General features: G+C 37.6%; 1 protein-coding gene across 1 annotated transcript in view; it reads right to left on the bottom strand.

The window, feature by feature from the left end:
• Positions 1–24,263, bottom strand: part of Ptprm (protein tyrosine phosphatase, receptor type, M) — an 819,406-nt gene that overhangs the window by 475,527 nt on the left and 319,616 nt on the right. The window contains exon 4 of the mRNA XM_013027176.1: positions 7,602–7,680. Within this exon, the coding sequence (XP_012882630.1) occupies positions 7,602–7,680 (79 nt within the window). The remainder of the gene's footprint in view (positions 1–7,601; positions 7,681–24,263) is intronic.

Raw genomic sequence — 24,263 nt, 5'->3', positions numbered from 1 at the left:
AGCTTGGTACTGGCACAAAAACAGACCTGAGGACCAATGGAATAGAACTGAAAACCCAGAAGTGAACCCACAGACTTACAGCCACCTAATCTTTGATAAGGGAGCTAAAAAAATAGAATGGAAGAAAGACAACCTCTTCCATAAATGGTGCTGGCAAAATTGAAACTAAGCTAGATTTTTATATATCACCCTGCACCAGAACCAACTCCAAATAGATCAAAGATCTTGGAGTCAAAGCAGACACCCTGAAAACATTACAGGATGGAATAGAAGAAACTCTAAGTCTCCTTGGCACAGGCTGAAATTTTCTTAATAGAGACCCAGAAACACAACAAATCACAGAAAGGTTAGACAAATGTGATTACATGAAGCTGCACAGCTTCTGCATGGCAAAGGATATAGTTAGCAAGATCAACATAAAGCCCACAGATTGGGAGAAGATCTATACTAGCCATACACCAGACAAGGGTCTCATGTCTAAAATATACTTGGAACTCAAAAAATTAAATCCCCCAACAACAAATCCTCAAAGAAACAACTGCCCGATAAATAAGTGGGGTAAAGACTTAAAGAGAAACTTCTCTGAAGAGGAAATAAGAATGGCCAATAGACACATGAAGGAATGATCAACCTCTCTAGTCATACAAGAAATGCATTCCAAGTATATTTTAGATATGAGACCCTTATCAGTAGTATGGATAGTGAAGATCTTCTCCCAATCTGTGGGCTTTCTATTGATCTTGCTAGCTATGTCTTTTGCCATGCAGATGCGCTGCAGCTTCATGCAATCCAATTTGTCCAACCTTTCTTTGATTTGTTGTGTTTCTGGGTCTCTATTGAGATAAGCTATGTACATATGACCAGATAAGATGATGTGAAGCAAAATGAACCTCAAGATAGGGACACAAGCGTTTTTTTTTCTTGCTATTGTTCCTAACGTATTTGCAATGTACCATGTGATTTTTTTGTTTCTTTGTATGTTTTTCCCCCACAATATAACCCCTGTTTTCACTGTATTTGATGTCAATGCCTTGCATCTTGTATATACACTTCTCTAGCTTGGGAAGGGAAAGTGAAAAAGCAAAATGCTTAAATAGGAATACAGGCCGGGCGCTGGTGGCTCACGCCTGTAATCCTAGCTACTCAGGAGGCTGAGATCTGAGGATCGCGGTTCAAAGCCAGCCCAGGCAGGAGAGACCGTGAGACTCCTATCTCCAATAAACCACCAGAAAACCGGAAATGGCACTGTAGCTCAAGTGGTAGAGCACTCGCCTTGAGCTGAAGAGCTAAGGGACAGCGCCCAGGCCCAGAGTTCAAGCCCTACGGCCGACCAAAAAAAAAAAAAAATAGGAATACAGGTTGACCAATTGTAACAATGAGATGTACAAGACACTATGTTGAAAAACAACATTGGGGGGGGTGTAGTTGTGGAGGTGGGAGGGAAGGGATGATAGGGGGAAAACAAAGGAGGAAGCAACAATGCTCAATAGGAAGTGTACTCATTACCTTGCTCATGTAACTGTAACCCCTCTGTACAGCATTTTTACAATAAAAAAGTACAAATAATGAAAATAAACTATAATAGAGGGGGGAAATTTCCATGATATACATGATATACTTTATGCATGTTTGGAAATATATTTGAAAACCTTTGGTACAACTAATATATGCTATTAAAAATAATTGTAACCACCAACAGTGCTAAGAAAACATGATATACACATGCAAAAAGAATGATGTTGCATTACTTTCTAATGTCCTATACAAATCAAAACAATTCATAGGACTGATCCTAAAAAATTATACTCAGTGAAAGAAACCAGATACAAACACAAATTGTGTGGTTGCATTAAGATAAAGTAAGTAGATCAATGACTGCTGAAGGCTGAAGGTAGGGGCCAGAGGAAATGAGGAACATTGTTTTAGGGAGAGAAAATGAAATACTGTACAGCAGTATTACATAACTCCGTGAACATATAAACAGTTCTGAATTGTACACATTAAATGATCTATGTATATGATGCATATAAAACTAAACTTGTGAAGCCTGTGTGATTTATAGGATGTAAAATTATCTGTTGGTACTACAAGTTAATAATAGAAATGTCTATAGATGCTCAAAAAGTTATCAGCAAATACCTTTAATCACAACACTTGGAAAGCAAATAATTTCATCAGTACAAGACCAGTTTATACTATGTAGTGACACTCTGATACACATACACAAATACACACACACACACAAAGATGTCCATAGATGCATACATATCTCATAACAAATTACCTCAACTGTAGGAAGCTGATAATGTGCTTCTTCACTTTCTCCTACTAAGATTACTGACCAAGTTCACACACGGATTAGTGTGAATACCAAATGTAAGACACCTACATTTTTTTAGATGTGGTCTTAAGCCAGAGAGCTGCTGATTTTGTATAGCTATCTCCACATTTCCAGCTGACCCTGCATTGTCACTATATTAAAGTGTATTTTATGAGCAACTGCATACTGGTTACTATTAAAGGAATGGTTGGAAGGCCTACTCATAAACCTACATGAATCCAAACAGGAATTTTTACACAGAACTAAACAGGATTCAACAATTCTACAGCCATTTGGAAATCATAGTGCTGGACATGTACTATTTATTGCTCCCTTGGTATCTAAAACTAATGAACATCAAAACTTCATAATAATTGATTATCATTTAGAAAGGCTGATAGGAAATCTCATAAGTCATTGCCTATAAAACATTCCAATTTTAAAATCAAAGTAATGTCATAATCCATAAAATATTTATTTGCATATTTTCCCCATAAACTTAAGAGATTCAAGAAAAAATATAACTGCAGAAGGGCTCTCAGCAAAATCACTTAAAAGTTTACAGATCAAAATGCTGCTACAACATACATCACATCAGTACAGAGCCAGCTTTACAGTGCCATGCCTCCTGTCATAAGTTTATGAAAGTACTTAGGTATTAGCATGGGATTTTCTATAGAGGCCCATAAATACCACCTCTGTGGCCATGGGCAGCTGGGCCCTCAGGAATGCTCAGCTGCAGCTACCATATTTCCAGAACCTATGGACAGAAGGCTAAGTATTCAGTCTTTATATCTTTGCTGCTCACCATGCCTGGAATACAGTGGCATGAAAAGGCCTTTACATAGTTCCTGTGTTGTCCAGGGGCCAGATATAGGAGAAAGGAACTCAGGACACAGATCGGTGAAGACTTCGCTTCAGCCCATGTACTGTACCAAGTCAAACAACATCTGGAAAGTTTACTCTAAGGAACAGAGAGGCAAAGGGGCATATGTCACCAGATTGCTCAACACTTAGTTAACAGTCCAGTATTGCTGGCTCTCACTTCTGTATTTCCTCATAAGCACTGAATCAGAGGCCATGAACACTTGTGCATATTAGATCCTGTGGCATTTTTCCAAGCCAGAGGCTATTACTTTGAGGATTTGGCTAAGTGCCAATTCAGGTAATTATATTCTGACTCCTAAATTTGCCCTGCCATTTCAATTAAGTACAGCCTTGTTGGTTTTATTTTCCTGCCTTTTCAGCATATAAAAGAGAGAAGAAATTCTTCTGAAATTCCCCAGTCTTCTGACATGGAAGAAAAGGCAAATACGACAGTCGACAAAAGTAATAACTTCAGTATTGAATGAGATGACTCCTGTATACTAACCTGCATGCTTGGCAAATTTGAGAGTGCTGAACTAAGATATTAGAGAGAGCAAAAACCCTTTGGTGGAGTTAGATAACTGCATGTGAACACTATCTCAGTTAAGAATCACATCCATCTTCTCCATAATTACAAGAGTTGGATGTAATCATCTATTTAAATACACTCCATTCAAAAAAAAAAGAAAAAACACTGAGAGGTTCCTGAAAACGTTTATATGCCAAATACTCTCATGAAGAGTTTTAAGTAGTGGCCATCAGCAAAGATCTGTGAAACTCATGAACCCACCAGTGTCACCCAGAACTAGGCATTCTAAAAACAAGGCAGGTTGCCATTGCTCACCAAGCCAAATCCTTTTAGATCTGACATTATCAATTTTGGGCAAAGATATAGGGGAACTTAAACTTTCATGCACCACTGGTAAAAATAATATACTGCTGCAGATACTTTTCATAGCAATTTGGCAGCCTCTAGTAAAACAAAAAATGTATCTTGCTCAATTTGGCAACTTAGCTTCTAAGAAAAAGTATGTATGGGGGGCGGGGGGTGTCCCATCAAAACTCTCCACATGGCACCGAGGCACACAGGTACATATGTTCCACACAATAGTATTTGAATAGTTGATATACAGAGGGATTACAGTTACATGAATCAGGTACAATCAGTATAATTCTTTTTGAACCATGTCTGCTCTTCTCCCAATCTTTTCTTCCTGTCCCTACCCATAAGATATCCAGTTCATTTTTCACATAATATCTAGTGAATATCACTGTTGTATTTGTATTTATGTGCCCTCTTGTTTCCTTTTCTTGGAGTTCATTTCTCAGAATATTATTTTATATGATCATCTGTCCATAGCTTTGGAGCCTTTGTCCCTCAGTGGATGAATAGATTAAGAACGTGTGTGTGTGTGTGTGTGTGTGTGTGTGTGTGTGTGTGTGTGTGTGTGTGTGTGTAAAATGGGAATTATATCATCCATCAGAAAGAATGATATTGTAAGGAAATGGAAAGATTTGGAAAATTAAGTGAAGTATGCTAGAGCCAAAGAAATATGGACTGGATGGTTTCCCTCATTTGTGACAACTAGAATCTGTTTATAAATCTGCAAGTAAACATACTGAATGACTAAAAGAAGTAACACTGGGATATGATAAACTATATAGGATCTTAGTCATTAATATAGAGAGGTCAACATGCATAGGAGTGGTGTACAACAATATTTTTAATATAGGAAAATGGGGTACAGAGCCTAACTGCTTTAAAAGAATATAAAGTATTTCATTCCTATGAAAGGATACAATGGATTGGCCTTTAAAATGTATAACTAAAGGACTGGAAAGTTGGCTCAGCGGTAGAGTGCTTGCCTTGCATGCATGAGGCTCTGGGTTTGATTCCTCAGCACCACATAAGCAGAAAAAGCCGTAAATGGCTCTGTGCTCAAGTAGTAGGGCACTAGCCTTGAGCTGAAGAGCTGGGGAACAGCACCAGAGTTCTGCCCCCATGAACGATATATACAAAAATATAGTACTAAGTAGAAGGAAATAGTAGACACAACATATCCATGGTTCAATATCTGCTCCTGAATGAACCATAGATAGAACATATTCAAGAAAAAAAACTGAGCTTACACTGAATATTCAGATACTTTTCCCTTTTTTCCCTGTCCTTTTTTAATTCCTTATATAGTGCTTATACTGCATTTGATATTATAATTAATCTAGAGAGGCCTAAAGTATATGGGATAATGTGCACAGGTCATATGCAAACACGGGGCCAGTTTTTATAGCATCTCATGTTTTGGTACCTATGGGAAGACCTGAATCACTCATAAATATCAAGGGACAACTATACAGAGCAATTTATACAGTTAGATAGTATTTATTAGAATTTACAGAAGACAAACTTCATGTTTTGGCTTTTTATGAATGTGTACTGATTATGGGGAACAGTATGCATGCACATATGCACATATATTTACAGTGCTTGATTGGCCTGCACAGTATATTTATTGGTAAAAGTCAGTTTTACCTCTCATGACAAAGTAGAAAAACCATTCCCTGCTCTCCTTGAGAGAGCTGGGGGGCCAGCCCGGGCAATGAGGGAGATGGAGGTTTGAGCTAGCTTTCTCACCTTCATAATCCCAGTGAGGGTTTTGAGCATAAATCCAAGTATGCAAAGATACAAAGGCAGCAGAGAACACTCAACTGCTGGAGACAAAGGTTATCTTTCCAAGGGTGAGTGGGAAGGGGCATACCATGCCCTTTGTCATTACAATGCTTATAGTCTGACTGTACCAAGCCAAGATTAGGGCTTCTCCCTACTCAAATCTGGAGCAATAGGGTTGCTTGGGATTCTACCTGCAAACCAATACCCTTCAGATTAAAAGACTGTTCCATTTAACCCAGCTATTACCTGCTGCTGTTGTCACATGGGTCTAGAACCTGCAACTGGACAGGTGCAAGAGACAGCTGACCACTGGGGGGGGCTGTGGGGGGTGGGGAGACACGGCCTTGGCAATTGCACTAGCTTGATTGCTTATCTACCTATCTCTCTCTCTATCTCTCTATCTATAATGGTCATTATTAAAAGAGTTGTTCACATTACTATTTTATTTGCTGGTACCAGGGTTTGAATTCATGGCTTCAAATGCTTGTTCAGCTTGCCTACTTAGCCAAGGTTAAATAATCTAATTTATTTCTGCCTAGGCTAGATTAAAACCTTATCTTCCAGATCTCACACTACTTTTATAAATGAGTCTATTTCTCATCTATCCTACTGCTTTTATTTTTTGCTATTTCAAAATTATTTTCTATTTTTAATATCTTTAAGTAGTTGTACAAAGGAGATGATATTTAACAAAACAATTTGTGAATAGAATATACCTTGAGTGACGTCAACCTTTTCATCATTCTCCCCATCCCTCTCTATTCACTCCTTCACTTTTTTCTTAATTTTGTAGGATATACATTAGATTGTGTCTGCATTTTCCTCCTTTTTTCCTCTTCTTTTGTCTACTCCTTTCCCCTTGACCCCACCCTAACCACTTTTGAGTACCCTCTTCCTAATGTTTTATTTTGCTGAACTTTGATTTTAGCTTTTTAAGGAACTTTGATTTTAGCTTTCTAAGATCTCTCTTGAATCTACCACTTTCAGTTCATACATTTGTATATACTTGCATACCACTCAACATACTTCTGAGTTATGTAAGCTAAACCAAGCTTCCACATATAAAAGAAAACAGAGATCTACTGTCTCTCTGGGCCTGACTACTTCACTTAACATAATCAGCTCAGATGCCCCTGGATGGACAAATGCTATACATGTGCAATGGAATGTTACACATTCATTGGAAAGAATGATATAACATTTGTAAAGAAATGAACTGGAAAAAATGTTAAGTGAAGAAAGTGTGTTTGTAAAAGACAAGGAAGAGACCATGTATGAGGCCTGAAAGCAGTTTAGGTAGGTGTTTTATATTTGGCAGATCCCAGTCCTGTTTGGGAGCAATACTGTTTGAAATTGTAAGAAAAGAAAAAAATACAACTAGGTAACAGTGACAGAAACATATTTAACTTAGAAATGAAATGAACCAATTCCCAGTGTAAAAACACTGAATGAAAATTCAAAGATCATGGCAACAAACCATGCTTGAAACAATGTTCAAGAATACCAAAGAATTCTGAACTCCCTACTCCTGATTCTTACAATGAGAGATACTTTCATACACATAAATCATGACATTTATTATGAAGTATATAATTTTAGACTTTTGGACTGGTAAACTAATTCTCAGGGATTTGTTATGAAATGTATGTCCCCTGAGTTTTGATCCCTTCTGTTAATCTATTATGTAAAAGCCCTCCCTCCTCCACCCAGTAATTGCACCAATATTTAGCAGAAGAGAACACTTACTACATGGATGTCCTAACACCTTCACTTCATCAATTGCAAGGTAGCCTTGATGTCCAGACGTAACCACTTCAAAAATTACCTGAAAAATTAAGAAAGATTTACATTATTCACTTATTTTCTCAGACTTTTACTAGGTATCTACCAGAAGACACATAATTTCACTCCTTGCTTCCTTTGTTTTTACCCACTATTAATAGAGTGATTTCCTAACACCACTAGTTGATGTTATGGGTTCTAGGCTACAGAGATAAATAGGACCCTCAATATTAACAACAGGGAGACTAAAGAGTAGAGGGTAGGTCACACAAGAACCGACTAAAGGACTCACCCAAACAACCTGAGGGAAACGAGGATAAGGGCAGATATTTGAAAGGAAGAGAATTGGAGTTATTTATAAGGGGCATAAACTCTTTCTAGACTACACAACACTCTGTTATAATAGTCTAACAATAAAACATAACACACTTGAGAGTGAGAAGAGGCTCCATAGAAAAATAGCCATTGCAAAAACTTTGTCCTGTTCAAGTTTAATACTTTTTTGTTTTCACTGATGATATAAAAGAAAGAGATGCTTGGATAGTCCTGACATGAGACCATGGTAATTTTTCATGACTAATTCTGTAAGAGGACAATGAAGGCATTAAAAATTAAATTTCATAAAGTACCTGTGGCTCACATTTGTAATCCTAGCTACTCAGAAGGTTGAGATCTGAGGACTATAGTTTCCAGCCAGCCAAGGGCAAACAAATTTAAGATAACTTGAGATGTGGCTCAGGTGGTAGAACACAAGTCTTGAGCAGAAAAGCCAAATGAGAGTACAAAGCCCTGAGTTCAAGCTCTAGTACCAGCACACATGCATGGGTATGCACACACGTGTCCACATGTGTGTACTTGTACACACACACACACAGATGAATTTCAAGGGTAAGGATAGAAAAATGCATTCAAGACACTCAGGGCCTTGTAAAATGGCTATACTACAAATATTGGAAACAGGAAACAGAAACTTAGTAGTGTCTGCAGGGATCTGAAAGTTGCTCTTATACAAACAACCTCAGCTAAGGGGGAGAAAGCTGACATCACTACTACCACTACTACCTGGCAGCACTGCCCCTCTGGCTATAAACATGGTTTTATATCTGAGTGAAGTGGTATGCTTCATGGTTCAAGCCCATAATCCTAGCTATATTTGGGAAACATAATTAAGAGGGGATTATGGTTCAGTGCCAGCTTGAATATAAAAAATTAACCAGGTTCTATCTCATTTGGTGGCTGGGCATAGGGTTACACACTGTTATTCCCAGAAACATGGGAAAGCACAAGTAGAAGAATCACAACCTAGGCTGGATTAAGCATAAAGAGAAATACTTCCTTGAAAACTGACAAGAGGAAAAGGGATTGGAGGCATGGCTCAAGTAATAGAACACCTGCCTAGCAACTGTGAGTCTATCCTTTCAATTCCCAGTACCTCTAAAAACAACAACAACAAGGCCTATCTTAAATAGATCTTTTAAGACCAGATTTCAGGCCCCCATTGCCCCATTGTAGGTTTCATTGTCAAAAACTTGTCAGCAGCAGGAAAGCTTCAAAAAACAAATAGCCTATATCTCTTTTATCAAGTAAGGGATTTGTCTATTGAAAGTGTGAGTATTACCCTGATGAAGTATAATAGTTCTATGCAGGACCAAGAGGGAGTCACAAGGAAGTCTGAAAATCCTGGCATCTAGGTCCAGAAAAATTGAGGTCAGAGAAAATAATAATACAAGAACATCAATGGTACCACTAGAAAAAGAAAACAGAAAGGTACGGGACACTGACTTGCCAATATGTCATTCTTGCTTTTATCAAATAAAACAGGATATATTGAAAATCTTCTATATTAGAATTAAGGCTTGGGTTTCTTTTTTTTTTATTCTTGACTATTGTGGGGCCTGAATTCTGGGCCTGGGTGCTGTCCCTTAGCTCTTCAGCTCAAGGCTAGCGCTCTACCACTTGAGCCACAGTGCCACTTCCGGCTTTTTTTCTTTTTGCTTTATGTGGTGCTGAGGAATCGAACCCAGGGACTCAGGCATGCAAGGCAAGCGCTCTACCACTGACCCCCCTTCCTAGCCCCCCCATGTTCATTTATTTATGCTTTGGCTTCATTTGCTTTCAGACAGCATCGAAGGTCACTAGTTGCCACAGACTGTCTGGCCTAACAGCCAGAAATATTTACCATCTAGTCTCTGGTTTTAGACTTTCCTGCTTGGCTCTCCAACACATTGTCATTGTTTTGGTTAACAAGAAAGTACATGTCAAAAGTAATATTTTGTAAAAGCCAGACACAATATGCCTGGAAATCCACACATGAGGCTCATATTATTCCAGTAATGACAGGGAGACAACTCTGCCTCTGGACTGACCAGTGATTTATCATTAGAATGATATACCACATAAGGTATTTTAAATGCCCATAAGGTTTGTAATATAATTACCATTTAAAAATAATGCAAAATATTTATTCAACATGCCAAAATAAAATTATAGAAACTATTTTTAGAATGTAAAATACTATGTAAAACAACACAAAATCAATTCACTTAAAATTCAAGTCTTCCATAAGAAAGACGAAAAAATAACTGAGGATTTGTAACACCTTAGTATTAAAATCTGGCCCTCAGATATCCTTTTATATCATATTCCCTGGAATTTGCTAGATTTGGGCTAAATGTTTCCATTTGCTTCTTAACAAAATAAACACATTTTGGGGGAAAATACCTTCTTTTAGACTAACCAACATTACATTTTTATTTGTAAATAGTTCTGGCTATATAAGACAGACACACAGAATTGCTCTTATTCTGGAATAATTTTGCCACATCACAGCATGTAATTTTACAGCACCTTAGCTTAACAAGGAATATGGATGGTCTTCATTAAGCATGGATTTTTATATTAGTGAATTTTCCTACTCCCTGTGTAACCCCATATCTTACCAAGTTTCCTATGGTCATTTTTGGACATGCACAGAGAAACAAAACATCTGAATTATTTGATGCACTTGCTCTTAGCTGAGGTAAGGAAGGCAATATCTGTCTCCTTGTTTCAGCTTCCATGTGGTAAAAATGTACCCCTATTGTGGCCTACTTAGTCCTACACCTCCTCAGGTTCTGTGCTTTTCATTAGGGATTCTGCAGGTTGAAATCGTCCCAATGGCACTGCTTAATTACTGTGCAGTGTTCACTCTTAAGTGCAAGAGGCTATGTTATGCCCTACCAAGAAAACACATGGGTCATATAAGCTTTATTCAGGCATAAAGTATAGTCTTGTTGGGCATGGTTTAATGTTTATCAACTGACTGCATAAATTATATAAGGCATTTTAACATGGAAATACACATAAAAGAAGGTCATGAATTGATGAGTTGACAAAATCATAGTGACTATAGAGAGACACACGGGAACCTGTACCACATTTCCCATTTTGTTTCCAAGAATTCAATCCACTGTGGATGGCAGATATTTGAAAAATAACCAAGTCTGCACTGAACATGTATAAACATTTTTGTGGTTGTCATTATTCCCAAATAGTATAACAACTATTAACAACTAGTAAATAGTATAACAACTATTTACAAAGCATTTATGTTATTTTAGGAATTATAAATTATCTGACATAACTTGAAATACAAAGGAAGCTACACATGCATTATATGCATATAACATGGCATTTTATATAAATGGATTTGCACCCTTATATGTAAAGGAATACGGGATAGAGAGAATCAAAATTTATTCCATCCTTCATCTAATAACATCTCAGGAGACAAATGCTGTACCCTCTTAGCCTTTGGAGATTTGGGGCAAAGCCACTCTATGTGTGATAGGAAACAATTGGCTAAGCCACTGACTGGACTATCATTTGCTCCTAAATCATCCTCCTGAAAGCTAGCTGACAGGAAGCTCTTTTCAGGTTCCTGCCAAAGTGGGAAGGGAAGAAATTGAACACTGCAGCGTCCTGATCCTCTCTGCTTCAGTGAAGAGCGAAATTAGCTTTCCATGCTATCACTTCCCTTGTATACAGGAACACAAGGAAGGGATTTTCTTACCATTGCACATGCTTGCCAAGGAAAATATGTTAGCAGAAGTCATTTGTAATTTTTCTAGAACACAGAGGATTAAAAGGTAGGTGTCTCTTCTGCAGATTACCTACAAGATCCTCTCTGGTTTTGATTTAAATAAAAATCAAGGGTAGTCCTTACCCATTTTCATAAATTTTCTGTTGCTTCTGTCAAATGAGTTAAATAAAAATAGAAACACAGTAAAAAGATTGGCATATTAAAAAGTTAAGGCAAAAAAAGTCCCATTAAGAAATCAGGACATTTCCAACATATTGTCTTGTGAGTATCACTGTTGCATTGGTTCCCCCTTTGTCCTTTGTATCACCATTTTGGTGTTCCCCTTCCCTTCCCTAATTCAGATAAACATATATACAATACCCAGGGTACCAAAATCAGATACAGTGACAACAGGGGATAAACCATAGGGGGAAAAATTCAAAAGAAAAAAATCACATAGTATATTAAAAACAACAACAACAACAAAGAAAAACCTCTTTTGTCAATGTCTTGGAGTTCATTTCACTTAGCATCATTTTATATGGTAATCTGTACATAGCTTTTGAGCTATTCTGCACATCTGCTAAAGACAAAGGGAAACCAATACAGCAGCGATACTCACAGACAATATGTTAGAAATGATCTGTACAACTTAGGGGTGGATTGGAGAGGGTCAGAAGGAGGTGGTAACAAGTTCAACAAGAATTGTACTTATGGGGCTGGAAAGATGGCTCAGTGTTAGAGTGCTTGCCTTGCATGCATGAAGCCCTAGGTTCAATTCCTCAGCACCACATAAGCAAAAAGAAAAAAAAAGCCGGAATTGGCGCTATGGCTCAAGTGGTAGTGAGCTAGCCTTGAGCTGAAGACATCAAACTGACAAGAAAACAATAGAGTTTTTATCAGTGCTCTGTCGTGACCATCACGATCTATCTACCTATCTATCTGAATGCTGAGGACCTATACTAAGGCTTCACTCATACTAGGCTATTTCTTTACCACTGAGATACAGTTCAAGCAACCTAGCAGCACAGGATACTTTTTCCAAATAGATCATATTTTAGGAAATGAATCAAGTCTTAACTAATATAACAAAATTAAGATAACAGCAAGATAAACTACAGAAAGCACAGAAAACATAGAAACTCATAGAGACTAAATGATATACTTATGATTAATCAGTGTGCCACACTGAAAAGCTGCGGGGGGAGGGCAGGAAAAGATATCCCTAGAAGGATACAAGTGGACCATTGCAACAATGAGATGTACAAGTTATTATGTAGAAAACGAACTTTACAATTTTCGTGGGGGGGGACAGAGAGGATTCGGTGGGGGGGCGTGGGGGAGGATGGGAAGGCATGGGAAGGGGAAACAAAGGAGGAGGCTACAATGCTTAATAAGAAATGTACTCATTGGGGGGCTGGGGGGAGGATGGGAAGGAATGAGAAGGGGAAACAAAGGAGGAGGCTACAATGCTTGATAAGAAATGTACTCATTATCTTGCCCATATAATTGTAACTCCTTTGTACAGTATTTTCACAATAAAAAAATTCAAAGATGATCCAAAAAAAGAAATGTACTCATTATCTTGCCCATGTAATTGTAACTCCTCTGTACAGTATTTTCACATTAAAAAAATTTTAAAAAAAGATATCCCTAGAAGTAAATGAGAATAAAAATGCATCATCTAAAACCTATGGGATACAATAAAATATATCAAAGTGGGAAGCTTATAGCTGTTAAGTGCCTATTTTTTTAAAAAAAATCTAAGACATATCAAATAAGTAACTTAAAGATACTCCTCAAGATCTAAAGAGAGCAAGCCCAAGTCAATCTCAAAATTACATTATTTTAAAGAATAAACAAAACTGATAGACTAATAGCCAAATCAGTAAAAATAAAGAGAAGATTTAAATAAATGGGGAAAAAACAGTCAACGTCTTTACCCATCAGAGAAACAAATCAAAACAATATCAAGAGTCTACCTCAACCCAGTCAGAATGGCTATCATCAAGGAAACAGCAAAGAATGAAAGCAAAATGAAACTCTTATTCACTACCAGTGGGAATCAATATGGAAGTATTAAAAATAGGCTGATGCTAGTAGCTGATACTTGCAATCCTAGCTATTTGGGAGGCTGAAAGCAGAAGGACTAAAGTTCAAGGCTAGTCCAGGCAAAAAAATTTGCAAGATCCAGTCTTTTAAAAAACCTGCAAAAACTTGCCTAGAAGAGAGGTCAAGTTTGAGTTTCCACATTCAAATCCCAGTATTAAAAAAGAACTTAAAATACCAACTCTCTTATAATCCATCTCTATCACCTCTGGGTATACACCTACAAAAACTAAACTTAGAAACTTACCTTGACATATAGAACTCCATATTGCCGTGCTTGTAACACCTCTATTTATAACTGCCAAGTTCTGGAATCAGCTTCCATTGCAATCCACAGAAGAACTAAGAAAATGTTGTTTATATACAAGGGACTGTGACTTATCCATTAAAAAGAATGAAACTATGTCATTTGCTGAAAGATGGATAGACTTGAAGATCATCATATTAAGTGAAAGAAGCATTTGTTTCTAATGCTTTTATAAGATTATTTCTTTGTTGCTTTGTATGTCCCTCCCCCACAGTATAACCCCTGCTTTCACTGTATTTGATGTCGGTATAATTTGTGGAGGGGAAGGGGAAAAACAAGTCGTTTAAATAAGGATACAAGTGGACCCTTTGCACCATTAGAAGTACAAGTTGTCATGTCGAAAACAAACTTTACAACTTTGGTGGGGGGGGGATTGAGTGAGGGGGAGGGAGAAGGCTGGGAAGGGATGGGAAGGGGAAACAAAGGAGGAGGCTACAATTCTTGATAAGAAATGTACTCATTATCTTGCCCATGTAATTGTAACCCCTCTGTATAGTATTTTCATAATAAAATATAAAAAAAAACAAACAAAGATGTGTTTTCTTACACAGGGGAAAGAACTATAAAAAAGCAAGATTAAACTTGTAGGTGGAAGGTAGGGAAGAGAGGCTAAAGAGCAATAAAGTGGTAAATACAATCAAAGATTACCATATACATGTACAGAAATATGATGAAATCCCTTACTACATAAAATGGAATGTGTACCTCTAATATTTGAAAACAAAAGTAAACATTGTTAGGGATAGTTCTAATAAGCAAGCGACAGCAGCCCACCTAGAGGTGTAAAAATGTAAACAACAGAAAAGGTGCTTATCCTTGAACATCAAATAATAAGTACAATCTGAAAATGAAATTTAGAGATGTGGCAAGTTAAAAAAAATGAAAAAAGCAAAATATGGTCCTTGAGCATAAAAAAGACCATAATACAAACTGTTCAATCTCCTGGATGCAGCTGTAAGTCAACAGCAGAATGACAACCTCAAATGTCTCCACCGGTTTCTTAAAACAGATTGTTTATCTTTTTTAAGCTCAAAATGCATAGTACAGGAGCAGCTGTTTTGGACTCATTTTCTTGTTAGAGAAAGAGAGTTATACATCATTGTCATATCAAATTCCCCAGGTCATCTGAAAGGCAGGAAGCAATTCAATAAAGGCCACAGGCACGGAATTTATGGAATCAAGGTAAGTGCTATTTCTCAGTGGTGCATACCAGTATTTCCCAAGTTTATTCCAGGAACACTGGACTAAAGACATGCTTTGAAAAAGCCTAAATTTGTGCCAGATTTTAGCTGGGCAACCACACCTACTATATGATTCTCCTAGAGACTCAAAAATATACACAGGCCCTAAGAAGACCTGTAGGTCAAGAATTATCAATGTGTCTTCCCATTTGGCCAATGAATATCTCCTACTACTCCCTGGAATTTCAAATCAGAAAACAGTTACCTACTACATTTTAAAACACTGTCTCTAGGCAGCAAATGTATGCAGGCTGTCATTCACTGGGGCCATACACAGCTTCTTGATAAAATAAGAGAGCCGAAAGCAAATACAGCAAAGAAACCTAGCCAGCTGTGCATGGAACAAAGATTGAAACTAAACCTGAAGAAGCTGGGGAAGATCAAGCCATTCCGATTCCCTCAACTCCTCATTTACCAGCAAAGCTGTCAGCCTGGTAAAGGGCAAATCTTGGTTTAGCCTCTCCCTACCCTCAAGTACAAGCTCTTTTGTGTTCTCCCTGCACAAAGAATTTAGAGCAGGGCCCAGCTGGAATCTACTTCTAATCTTCTCCCAGGGCATTTTGACATATCTGAGAAATTTGTTTTAAGAAGGAGGCTCCAGTGAGCCAATAGTTCCTCATTTGATGACTCTATCTGTACATTTGTTAGTCACTGCCCACCCTCCTCAGGTTCCCTTTATTGCTGTGCTTGGGCAAGGAGATTCCCAGGCTACCTATGCATTTTTCTCTTTACAAAGCAATCTGCAAGTACTCTGCCTTTCTGAACTCTTAAGTAAACTCAGAACCATTGTTTACAGTGAGAAAGCTGGACTACATGAGATTTTTGAAGGGGCTGCATACATGATTAGCAAGAACACACACACAAAAAAACTCAATCAATGATCCATTGGCTTCAGAAGCAACTGAAACATGGGGGCAGGAGAGAAGAGAAGTGGAAAAGGAATCGAAGCAGACAACTACTTCTTGTTATCAGTACAATAAAGCATGAAGGTGAATGTGAAAGGAAAAGATTCCTCTTCAAATGGCAAGAAGTCTATGTCTAAACCGAAAGAAGCAAGTACTACAGGACAGGCTATAGCTCCCTTCCTTACTGCTTCTGAATCCAATAGGGAAGGTAAGAGGAGCAACAATAGGACAAACATTAATTGAAGAATCAACTCTGTGGTAGTCACCAAATATTGGACAATTTATGTGTTAAAGAGCCCTGATTAACCTGCAATTAGCTGTATCCCATGCAGGTGACCATTGTGATCTGTACCTGCAGAATGTTTCTTTGCCATAAATGGTAGAGAAGGCTGTGCAAGATGGTTTCATTGTGATGAAAAAAAAGATTCAAAACTCTGTTAATGCTTTAAAAAGATCCCAGGAGGAAAAAGACTATGATAAACAAAACCTGCACAAGAACTACAAAGTTTAACAAAGACACAAGAAGCAGTTGTATCTGATTTGATTGAAAAATTTCTGCGATGCATCAGTTGCAAAGTTTACATTTTGCCTCCCATGAGAAATGGATGCTCTTAACAGAGGGTACAGGATAAAAGGAAACCTCAGAGTCCCATGTAGACCTCCCCTTCCTCAGCCTGTAGCCACACAATCTGTCCAAGTGAATTCTAGGGATGAAACCTCACCAGTTGCTCCTTGTGGACAAAGGTATAGATGCTTTCTGATAAAAAGAAAGTAGATTATTTTGCTTCATCCACTTTCACAAAAGGACTTGTTTGGTCTTGGGTACCTTCTTATCTAACACCTCGGACATACCATTTAAAGCATTTATGAAGGGTCTTCTCAGGGAGGCAGTGCTCAGCGATTAGTTATTTCCTTTTTGACAGTCTCCCACAAATGTTAATGGTATCTCAACAGACTGCTATAATTTATTGAGATGCTACAATATTCCAAATGCATTTTCCTTTGATCTACCCATACTGAAAGGTCATTATACATAGACAACAATTAGGAAAGTAAGGCTCATACAATTTAAATCATTTATCAAGGATCATAAACAAGCAGAGATGATACTAAAATCCAATTCTGTCCTATCAATACATGTGCTCGTCTACAGTATTTAATGTTGTCCATTACAATATTATGTAAAATGCCTCCAAAGTATTTTATTTATCCATGTAAACTCATGCCAAAAGTTCTTACTTGCTAGATACCAATAGCTCATACCTATATTTCTAAATACTCAAAAATCTGAGCTCTAGAGGATTGTGCTTTAAAGCCAGCTTAAGTAGAGAAGTCTGTAATATTAAATCCCCAATTAACCAGAAAAACAGCTGGACTAAAGGTATGGCTCAACTGGTAGAATACCAGCCCTGAACAAGTAGCTATATAAGAGCATGAGGCCCTGAAGTCAAGCTTCTATACTATAAAAGTAAGATTTTATTATGAGCTGGGATGCAGATCTGTGAGAGAGAACACACGGGTCTGGGTGCAATCCTCAGTGCTATAAATCAAATAAGCAGTAACTACCTGTACAACTATATACTAGTGCAGAGCCTATTCTATAGAAATAAAGTACTATATGGCTATCTTTTAACATTCTAATATTTCAAGTATATGTATATTAATTTTTGAAATCTGTATGATACATTCTGCAGCTGATATAATCAATAAAAGTTGTATAGAGGATAAGATGAAGTTTAGAGTCATTCAAGAATATTGCCTCATTCCCAGCAATCCCACTTTTGGGCATTTACCCAAATGCTTACAAACAAGACCACACTAAAGCTACCACCACAACTATGTTTATTGCAGCATTATTTACCATAGCTAAGATATGGAACCAACCCAGATGCCCCTCAGTAGATGAATGGATCAAGAAAATGTCGTATATATACACAATGGAATTCTATGCCTCCATCAGAAAGAATGACATTGCCCCATTTGTTAGGAAATGGAAAAACTTGGAAAAAATTATATTAAGTGAAGTAAGCCAGGCCCAAAGAAACATAGGTCCCATGGTCTCCCTTATTTGTAATATCTAGTATATGTATGAGTCAAGCGGAAAAGGTCAGATAATGTGATGTCAGGAAAATGAACCCTTAGATATGTATTTTAATGTTTTTTCTTTCATGCATGTGTTTCTAACGCATTTATAAGATTATCTCTTTGTTGCTTTGTATGTCCCTCCCCCACAGTATAACCCCTGCTTTCACTGTATTTGATGTCGGTATAATTTGTGGAGGGGAAGGGGAAAAACAAGTCGTTTAAATAAGGATACAGGTGGATCTGATGCAACAATGAGAAGTACAAGTTGTCATGTCCAAAACGAGCTTTACAACGTCGGTGCGGGGGGGGGGGGGGAAAGGGGGGGGGGGGGGGGGGGAAGGAGAAGGATTGGGATGGGGGGGAGGGGGGAGGCTGGGAAGGGATGGGAAGGGTAAACAAAGGAGGAGGCTGCAATGCTTGGTAAGAAATGTACGCATTATCCTGCCCATGCAATTGTAACCCCTCTGTACAGTATGTTCACAAATAAAATAAAATAAAATTTAAAAAAAAAGAATATTGCCTCATTCCTAATAAAGACCTAGAAACAACAAATCAAAGAAAGGTTGGACAAATGAGATTGCATGAAACTGCAGAGCTTCTGCATGGCAAAGGACATAGCTAGCAAATGAATATAAAGCCCACGGATTGGGAGAAGATCTTCACCAGCCAAACAATGGACAAAGCCCTCATATCTAAAAGATACTTAGAACTCAAAAAATTAAATCCCCCAAAAACAAATCCTCAAAGAAACAACTGCCCAATAAATAAGTGGTCTAAATACTTAAAGAGAAACTTCTCTGAAGAGGAAAGAAGGATGGCCAATAGACACATGAAGAAATGCTCAACTTCTCTAGCCATTAAAACAAATGCAAAACAAAACAACATTGAGATTCCACCTCACCTTAGCTAGAATAGCTATAATCAAAAACTCTTATAACAACAGACACTGGAGGGGATGTGGCCAAAAGAGAACCCTATTGCATTGTTGGTGGGAATCTAAACTTGTTCAACCACTTTGGAAAGCAGTATGGAGGGTCCTCATAAGAATTCTCCTATAACCCAGCAATCCCACTTTTTGGGCATTTACCCAAACAATCATAAACAAGACCATACTAAAGCTACCAGCACAACTATGTTTATCACAGGATTTTCACCGTAGTTAAGATATGGAACTCACCCAGATGCCCCTCAGTAGATGAATGGATCACAAAAATTTGATACACACACACACACACACACACAATGGAATTCTATGCCTCCATCAGGAAGAATGACATTGCCCCATTTGTTAGGAAATGGAAAGACTTGGAAAAAATCATATTAAGTTTAAGTAAGCCGGACCAAAAAAAAATAAGTCTCATGGTTTCCCTTCTCTGCAATAACTAGAATATGTCTAGAACAAGCAGAAAAGGTCAAAAGCCATGTACATATGACCATATAAGATGATGCTAAAAAAAAGTGAACACCAAGATAGGGACACAAAAGGTTTTATCTTTGTTGCTGTTGTTTTTAATGTACTTAGAATGTACTATGTGATTTTTTTGTTTCTTTTGTATGTTCTTCCCCCCACAGTATAACTCCTGTTTTCACTACAGTTGATTCAGGTGCCCTATTTACATTTTTCTAATTTGGAGAGGGGAAGATAAATAACAAAATGCTGAAATAAGGATACAGGTTGACCCACTATAACTTCAGGGAGGGGAGGGAATAGTTGGAGAGGTGGGGAGGGAAGGGATGGTAGGGGAAAAACAAAGGAGGGGGTAAAAAGGTTCAATAGAAAATGTACTCATCACCTTTCTCGTGTAACTGTAACCCCTCTGTACAGTATCTTTACAATAAAAATATGTATTTAAAAAAGAATATGCCTCATTTAAATATCTATATACTGTTACATTTTCTTCAGCTTTTAGGTTCAGAGACAGTTGATCTATATCCTAAGAACACAACGTTTGTATACTTTAATGTACCATAGTCTTCCCCCCCGGCCCCAATAATAACACACACACACACACACACACACACACACACACACACACACACGCGCGCGCGCGCGCGAAACACCAGGATTTTAAAATAATTTTGGAATTAGAAATATTGATAGTCAACAAATCATATTCACACCCTCAGCCAACTATAACAACTCTTTATACCAAAGTATTTATGGAAAATTGAATCTAAAATAGATGGAAGCTGGCTGCCACTATAACATATTGTTTATCCTAGCTAAGCTACTCAGGAGATTGAGATCTAAGGATCTCTATTCAAAGCCTGCCTAGGCACGAAAATCCATGAGATCCTAATCTCCAATTAACCACCAAAAAACCAGAAGCAGAGCTGTGGCTCCTTTAGTAGAGCTCTTGTCTTGAGTGAAAAAACTAAAGGAAAGTAACCAAGCTCTGAGTTCAAACCTCAATACCAGCAGCACACACACAAAGTAGATGAGAAAATGGGAAAAGGTGACATTGAACAAGAGAAATTGTACTTATAAACTGATTTGTTGAATTGAAAACATTTATGTAATCAAAGATAATTTAAAAACGATACACTGAACTTACAAACTGATGTGTTGGATTGAAATCTCTTTGTACAATGACTTAAAGATAAATATGAATGAATGATGAATGAATGAATTTAGTTGGGTCAGTGTATCAGGTGAAAATAGTTACCTCCTTTGTAAGGGTGTAGTGGCTTAAAAGCCTGGATTTAATCTATAGCCCATTGAAAGTCTGTCATTGGCTGTATCCAACAGCTGGTTATCCTGGCTCTTATCTGATAACAAGCTGTCCAGTTGACATCTTATTTCAATTAATACAGCTGTGTTTTTCATCCCAAGGAGAAACATAACTCAGATCTTATATGGGATTTTAAAACCTACAACTAAGCATTTGGCCTATTTCCTATTGATATCTCTCTTGTATCATTTATGATGTACCATTTATGACTTCAGGGTGTATATTTCACTCCAGCAAAAAAATTAGAAAATATGAATAAGTACTATGCTCACTATCCATTTCATCTTCAGGCTGAGGTGTGCCTCAGGTAAGCCCCCAGTACCAAAACCCAAAAACAAAGTACTTGGTAGAGTGTTCATGAATTAAGTTAAGAAGAGGATTTACAGTTGTTCCAAATACTATTTTATAAATGTACCTTAGCAGTTTCATAAAAACATGAAAACATTGTATATAAGAGCTTTTACAGGGGCTAGGAAGTTGGCTCAGTGGTAGAGTGTTTGCCTTGCATGCCTGAGGTCCTGGGTTCGATTCCTCAGCACCACATAAGCAAAGAAAAAAAGAAAAAAGCCGGAAGTGGCGCTGTGGCTCAAGTGGTAGAGCGTTAGCCTTGAGCTGAAGAGCTAAGCAGGTCCCACGACTGAACCCAAAACCAAACAAACAACAAAAAAAAGAGTTTTTACAAATTTACTTTTAAACTCAAAGTATGAAATGATTTGTCATGAATCAGTCAGCGCTATGAACTGAATGTGTTTATTACTCTCCAAATTAATATTGAAAGCCTAATTCTCATTGTGATGCTACCACATGGGTAGGAACTGTGGCAGGGGATTGGATGAGGTGAAAGAATTAATGGCTCCTAAGGAGAGGCAAGAGAAAGCTTGTTCTCTGCCTCCAATTTCCCACTCATAGAAGAACAAAGTAAGAAGACAGCTATTTACAAACAAATAAGAAAGGCTTCACCAAGTTTTGGCCATGGATTCCCCATAGTCCATAAATGTGTAAAGTACATATCTATTTTTTAAGAAAGCTTTTATATGGTATTCTGTTACTATAACCCAGCAACCTAAGAACCAGTGAAGTAATAAACTTCACAGAATACAAAGGTATGAGAGTAAAGGTCTAATTAAATTTGGTAAATCATGCATCAACTCAGTACTATGAGACATCACAGTGGCAAAGAGGAGGGCTCTGCAGTTAGGATCAGGCACAGAATTCAGAATTCTTATGGGCACTGTGGCTCAAGAGGTAGAATGCTACCCTTGAGCAAAGGAGCTCAGGGACAGTGCCGGGCCCTGAGTTCAAGCCACATGACTAACAAAAACCCAAAAGAAAAGTGAGAATTCATTGATAACCACCTACATGTGGAACCATCTTACTTTCAATTTGGTTTTATCATTGCTTCTTAAAGTCAGGTCATCTAAGACTTAATGAAACCATTCCCTGAATGTACTGGACTGACAGAAGTAGGAATGTAAAAGTGAACCAGAAATTCAAGATCTCGGTTGCAACCAAAGTCAGTCTGAACCACTGCATCTAAAGGTATCCAAAGCATACACTCCAAAGGTTCACATAGACATAACTCAAGCCAAAGAGAAGGAAACCTGAGAAAAGACAAGCAGGACATACTTAAGCCTATTATCGAAGAGTATATTGTGTGAGCCTCAGCTGAGAGTTAGTCTAGGATCAATTACAGGAGTCAGAGTTAGCATCTGAGGCATTTCCTAACCTGAGAGGACTTCCATCTGATTAAGATAGAAAGCATGGAAAAAACCCTCCTGGAGCCTTGCAAGGCAAAAACTCCTGCATGTACAGTGGTTTAGTGCTATGAAGAAAACTTTGCCATGCAGGCAATACTTTTAAATTATTCTATTGATAGCTTACAAAAATGTTTATGTTAAAGGAGGATTTTCTCAGGTTCCCTGTGTTGGATCGTACCTGTAATCATAGCTACTTAGGTGGTAGAGACTGGGAAGATAACAGTTCAAAGCTAGCCTATGAAACATGGTAGAGAGACTTCCATCTCAACAAAAAAGCTGAGAGTGAAAGTATGTGGCTATCAGACTACTACAAAGTAAGGTTTAAATAGAAGAATCATGATCTAGTTTGGCCTAGACAAAAATGTGAGAGTATTCAAAAATAACTAAAGCCAAAATGGCTGAGGAAAAATAGTAAAGCACTTATTTAGAAAGCCCTAAGTTCAAAACAGGAAGGAAGGAAGGAAGGAAGGAAGGAAGGAAGGAAGGAAGGAAGGAAGGAAGGAAGGAAGGAAGGAAGGAAGGAAGGAAAAGGTATTTTCCTACCAGCGGGGAAAAAAATTCTTTTGTTTCAGCAATACAAATTGTGCCTGTATGCTGGGAAAATGTACACTGTAAAAATGACAGAAAAAAACTACTCAGAAAACTTTTTATTCCACTAACTAGAGAGATATCACTTTTTGTTATATTTATCTTAGGTATATTTGGTCTTTTAGATATATTAAATATTAATAGATACATTACTGTATGTATTACATATTTTAATATGTATTAACATATATTCTTAAATTATATATACACATATTTAAGAATGGAATTTAAGATAATGCTTTATACCTTTCATATCCATTTATGAAAATAAACTTAATTATATCACTAATTAATCTTCCATAATATTACTAATAGTTACAAAGGTAATTTTTTTCTTTGCTTTTCTTTTTCTTTTTTTTTTTTGTTGGTCATGGGGCTTGAACTCTGGCTTGGACGCTGTCCCTGGGCTCTACCACTTGAAGCACAGAGCCACTTCCGGTTTTCTGGTGGCTTATTGGAGATAGTCTCAGGGACTTTCCTGCCCAGGCTGGCTTTGAACAGCAAAATCCTCAGATCTCAGCCTCTTGAGTAGCTAGGATTACAGGCATGAGCCCCGGCGCCGAGATTAACATGTTTTTTTTTTTTTTTTTTAGTGTAAAAATACTGCACAAAGGGATTATAGTTACATGAGTAAGGTAATGAGTACATTTCCTTAAAAGCATTGTTATCTCCTCCTTTGTTTTTCCCCTACCATCCCTCCCCAACTGCCCCCTGCCCAAGTTGTAAAGTTCGTTTTCAACATAGTGTCTTGTAGTACATCTCATTGTTACAATGGGTCAACCTGTATCCTTATTTAAGCATTTTTTAAATTCCCCTTCCCCTCCTCAAATTAGAAAAATGTT

This window comes from Dipodomys ordii, unplaced genomic scaffold (assembly GCF_000151885.1).
Source record: "Dipodomys ordii isolate 6190 unplaced genomic scaffold, Dord_2.0 Scaffold100, whole genome shotgun sequence".
NCBI classification, from domain to species: Eukaryota; Metazoa; Chordata; class Mammalia; order Rodentia; family Heteromyidae; genus Dipodomys; species Dipodomys ordii.
This window is presented reverse-complemented; position numbering and strand designations above follow the sequence as displayed.